The sequence below is a fragment of the Ceratina calcarata genome, unplaced genomic scaffold (genome assembly GCF_001652005.2).
Source record: "Ceratina calcarata isolate Rehan_Ccalc_2016 unplaced genomic scaffold, ASM165200v1 scaffold260.2, whole genome shotgun sequence".
Lineage (NCBI taxonomy): Eukaryota > Metazoa > Arthropoda > Insecta > Hymenoptera > Apidae > Ceratina > Ceratina calcarata.
In genome coordinates this window covers 1-3919 of record NW_017148113.1, presented here as the reverse complement: position 1 = coordinate 3919, position 3919 = coordinate 1, and the positions used below count along the sequence as shown (strand labels likewise).

Genomic DNA, 3919 nt, shown 5'->3' with positions numbered 1-3919 from the left:
ACAGATTCAACAAAATTTCTCATGATCTGAGTTAGACAAGGTTTGGTTCGATTAATGAAACCGCATTCTTTGAATTCATTATTTTTTTTATTCAATGAATAATTTACAACTCGTCGTTCACCCTGAGGATCGACTTAGGCGCGAATACGACCTCCTTCGTATAGCTCGCTGCGTATCCGAACCTTTTCGATTTATCTCTGCCGGGATCAGCGTCCACCAGAGAGATGCTCGATTTAATTTCCCTTGAAACAGTCAATTAATAACGAGAGACATATAATCAGGTGCGTTCATAAAAATACAGTTGAACGATGTTACAAAATATTGATTTTTATCTGAAGAAGAAGAAAAGAAAAAGATAAAAAAAATACCTTTCTACTTGGTTCGATTTTAGTTGAGATTCACATTCAAGAACGAATGCTGCGTCACCTGGTATGATTAATTCATCGTCATGCTGGAGAACTAGAATATTTTTATATCTATCGCCCTCCTAAAATACGTGAGAAATTCTGTTATCGTAGAGAAATTTTTATCGTTTATTGTACAACCTTTTTTATTCCACATTTATTGAATGGTATAGTCAGAGTAAAATTGCCACCGCGGTCGGGATCGATGAAACAAGGTAATTGCCTGGAGTGGAAACTACCCTGAGTGTAAATCACCCCTGAGAAATCTTTAGACGTTTCAACCTGAACGATCATTCGATCCTCTTCGCAATTTAGCCCGACTCTCTCGTAGCCTTCCGTGGATGCTCCAATCTGCATATCCGTGGAAAGGTCGTGCTCCCAAATTTCTTCTAAATCGATAAAACATGTTTTTCATCTCGAATCCGATATTGGCCACTTTAATCGTAGTTCGCGATTAATTTAATGTCAGCGTTCACCGGATTAAACTATCGATACGCAACCTTCTTTTTATCGGGAGATAACAAAATTATATTGTATAAATAGCTGTCGGTTTTATTTTGATTAATAGTCGAATTATGGAGAATGCGTTTGATGTTCGATACCCGCCAACTGTTGTCTTAACATCAGCGCAAGGAAGAAGAGTAGCGGTACACGCATGACGCAAGACGTTTTGTTGAACGAACGTCCGTGAACTGGCAGAGAATTCAAGTTCATTCTTTAAGAAACAGTACCTGTCCGTCGCTCCCACTTTCCTATCAAATTCATTGAATGCCTCTCCACCTCAACACTCGTCTTGCGCTTCTTCATTTGTTCCCATTACATTTTAATTTCCTATTGTTTCTCATTGAATCGCATAATTTAGATCAGATGATTCAAACTAACTCCGTGAAACATTTTATAAATTTTAGTATTTTCAGGCTTTGTAACATTTTTTAAATAGTTATTATCAACCGGTTTGCGACACGCGTATTGTCACGCTGGCCGTACGATGGCGTGAACCTTTCGGTTTGCTGTATTCCTCTCCGGTTACGTCGCACTGTTCTTATTATTGGCAATTGCTAAATCAGAAGCATGAATTAATGTAAATTATGCCTATTGAAAGCTATTTACAGATAACAGATTTCTACAGAGCAACAATGCCTGTTTTAATCGTAGAACATTTTTCAAGTCGAATGTATTAAAATTTTATTTATTAAATGTCTGTTTCTGTTAATTATTTTGTAATTTAAGTGTAGGAATTTTCTAAAACTGATGCTAGGGTCAGGGTTTGTCGATCATCGGGTACACCACTGTGTCCAGTTGGCTCATGGAGAGGTTCTTGTTTGTCCAGTCCTTACGTATAGCGTCTGGCAAGTAGTAACCGGGTCTGACGTCTGACTTATCATTTAGTCGCTCCTTCGTCTCAGACACTAAAACGGTGTTTCTCTTATTTTTTTGTACTAAAAATCTACGGTCATCATGGCAACCACACGTGTTGGTCAAATTATGTTCGGCAAAGGCTTGCAAATTGGCCGGAAATCACAGTACTTTGCGTCGAACGTGAAATATTATTGCTGTGAGTATTGATAAGAAAAATACATTGAATAACGTTGAACAGTGTGACGATTAGTTTTGGTGTTGACAAAGTGTTAATCATACTGTCTTTGCAACGTCGTTAAAATTTTAACGACTTGAGATAATCATACATTTGTGCTGACAACGTATTGTAATAATTAATCAAATTTTACATTATGTGAATTTAATGTAAGTTCAATTTAATGTAAAAATTCTGATGTTCCATTTCTTTTCCATATGCGCTTACTATTATTTTTAATACAGTCATGTTATTTATATTTAATAAATTTATTGAACGCCGGTTGTTGACTCCGGTTCTTTATCGTTACGTAACGCTCGATGGGGGCAAAGGTCGTCGACGAAACTGAAATTCAGACACAAGTTGTTTTGAATTGTTCGCAGGCCAAGTTCAGAATTATGAGTTTATTAAGGTTGAGACCACCGGCGAGAAACAGAACGTCGCTCTGGTCACATTGAACAGACCGAAGGCGTTGAACGCTCTGTGCGATAAACTAATGACGGAATTGAACGATGCCGTTACAAAGCTCGATATGAACGAGAGCATCGGCGCGATCGTCCTCACCGGCAGCGAGAAAGCATTCGCCGCCGGTACGATATTGAAAGCATGTATAAAAAATACGTACAAATCCTTGCGCTACGGAATTGCGAACATTGAATGCATAATTTCTTATATTTGAAATTGAAATTTAGAAATCTGCAAGTCTATCTCTGATGAAGTCTTATCTGCTTGCCAGTATAATTTAAAAGACTACATTTTTTATCTTTAAATTATTTTTTAAAGTTAAATTATCATTTAGGAGCTGATATCAAGGAAATGCAGAACAATACTTACGCCCAGACTATGAGAGGAAATTTCCTCACGATTTGGGATGGCGTCAGTCGACTTTCAAAACCGGTGATAGCTGCCGTGAACGGCTACGCAGTAAAAGAAATTCTTTTATACGAATGATCCTTTCTTAATTTATTATAATACAAGAATTTTTCTCTGATGTATCATTATTTAGTTAGGTGGTGGGTGCGAGTTGGCGATGATGTGCGACATCATTTACGCCGGTGACAAAGCAAAGTTCGGCCAGCCGGAAATCGCGATCGGCACGATTCCCGGAGCTGGTGGCACCCAGAGATTGACCAGGGCAATCGGCAAGAGCAAAGCAATGGAGATGGTGCTTAGCGGAAATCAAATCACCGCTGAGGAAGCAGAGAAAAGCGGTGAACATCGTTAAACGAATGGGAGAGATAATTAAATTTGAATAGGAATAATTTGTCATTTTTGTTTGTAGGTCTAGTGAGCAAGGTTGTCCCTGCGGACAAACTCATTGCCGAGGCGGTGAAGTTGGGCGAGAAAATCGCTTCCCATTCTCAGCTGGTCGTTGCCATGGCCAAGGAGTCTGTTAATACTGGTAATTTATTAATGAATTAAATTGTAATTATTGAATTTATCCTTTTATTTAAATTGTTTTATCAGCTTATGAAACCACTCTGAAAGAGGGGCTNTTATATGATGTATAAAGATGTACAAAGTGCTTTTGATCGAAATTATAAGCAAAATTTTATGGAGCGACGAATATAAAGAATATTAAATGAAAAAGTAAGAAACGGTCCAAAGTGGAGTTTGAGATTGTCTGAAGAGGCAACAGAGTTGGCTTTTCTGTATTATATAACATGAATTGTGGATGATATTTATAGCGAAAAATCACTGTATTCCCTTATCGTTATTTTTTTAACATATAACGTATATAGTGCGGAACAAGTTAGCGTTTAAATGTTAAGTTGCATTTATATTTATCCTGTTATATATTGCGAGATAGTCGTTGATGGAGAGACTTTTACTCGATTTATTACTTTGCGTTAAAAATTGATTTCTTTCTTTTAACTTGTACAATATTAAAACTTTTAAATAAAAACTTAATGAAATAAAAGTGTATGTCTTGTATTTAATG

General features: G+C 37.0%; 2 protein-coding genes across 4 annotated transcripts; one reads left to right on the top strand and one right to left on the bottom strand.

Moving 5' to 3' along the window:
* Positions 1-68: 68 nt before the first annotated feature.
* On the bottom strand, positions 69-1528 carry LOC108623313 (uncharacterized). 3 transcript variants are annotated; one of them, XM_018021737.2, is made up of 4 exons: positions 1136-1528; positions 546-793; positions 369-487; positions 69-242 (listed from the first exon to the last, which is right to left on the bottom strand). In XM_018021737.2, exons 1-4 carry the CDS (start codon positions 1209-1211, stop codon positions 104-106), a joined length of 582 nt encoding a protein of 193 aa, XP_017877226.1. In that variant the 5' UTR covers positions 1212-1528; the 3' UTR covers positions 69-103. The 3 variants fall into 3 exon arrangements, with proteins under 3 accessions (XP_017877226.1, XP_026667960.1, XP_026667961.1); XM_026812159.1 differs by having other exon boundaries at positions 1007-1212; XM_026812160.1 differs by lacking the exon at positions 1136-1528 and adding an exon at positions 905-1097.
* A 222-nt stretch (positions 1529-1750) lies between these two features.
* Positions 1751-3488, top strand: LOC108623312 (putative enoyl-CoA hydratase, mitochondrial). The gene is made up of 6 exons (XM_018021736.2): positions 1751-1959; positions 2361-2567; positions 2777-2901; positions 2984-3188; positions 3260-3379; positions 3445-3488. The coding sequence occupies exons 1-6, from the start codon at positions 1863-1865 to the stop codon at positions 3486-3488; spliced, it is 798 nt and encodes a 265-aa protein (XP_017877225.1). The 5' UTR covers positions 1751-1862.
* Positions 3489-3919: the final 431 nt, after the last annotated feature.

Coding starts and splice junctions, on each gene's coding strand:
- LOC108623313 (XM_026812159.1), bottom strand. CDS start 1,118: ATGAACTTGAATTCTCTGCCAGTTCACGGACGTTCGTTCAACAAAACG. Junction 794..1,006: donor GTTAAGACAACAGTTGGCGG/GTATCGAACATC, acceptor TTATCGATTTAG/AAGAAATTTGGGAGCACGAC. Junction 488..545: donor ATAAATGTGGAATAAAAAAG/GTTGTACAATAA, acceptor CACGTATTTTAG/GAGGGCGATAGATATAAAAA.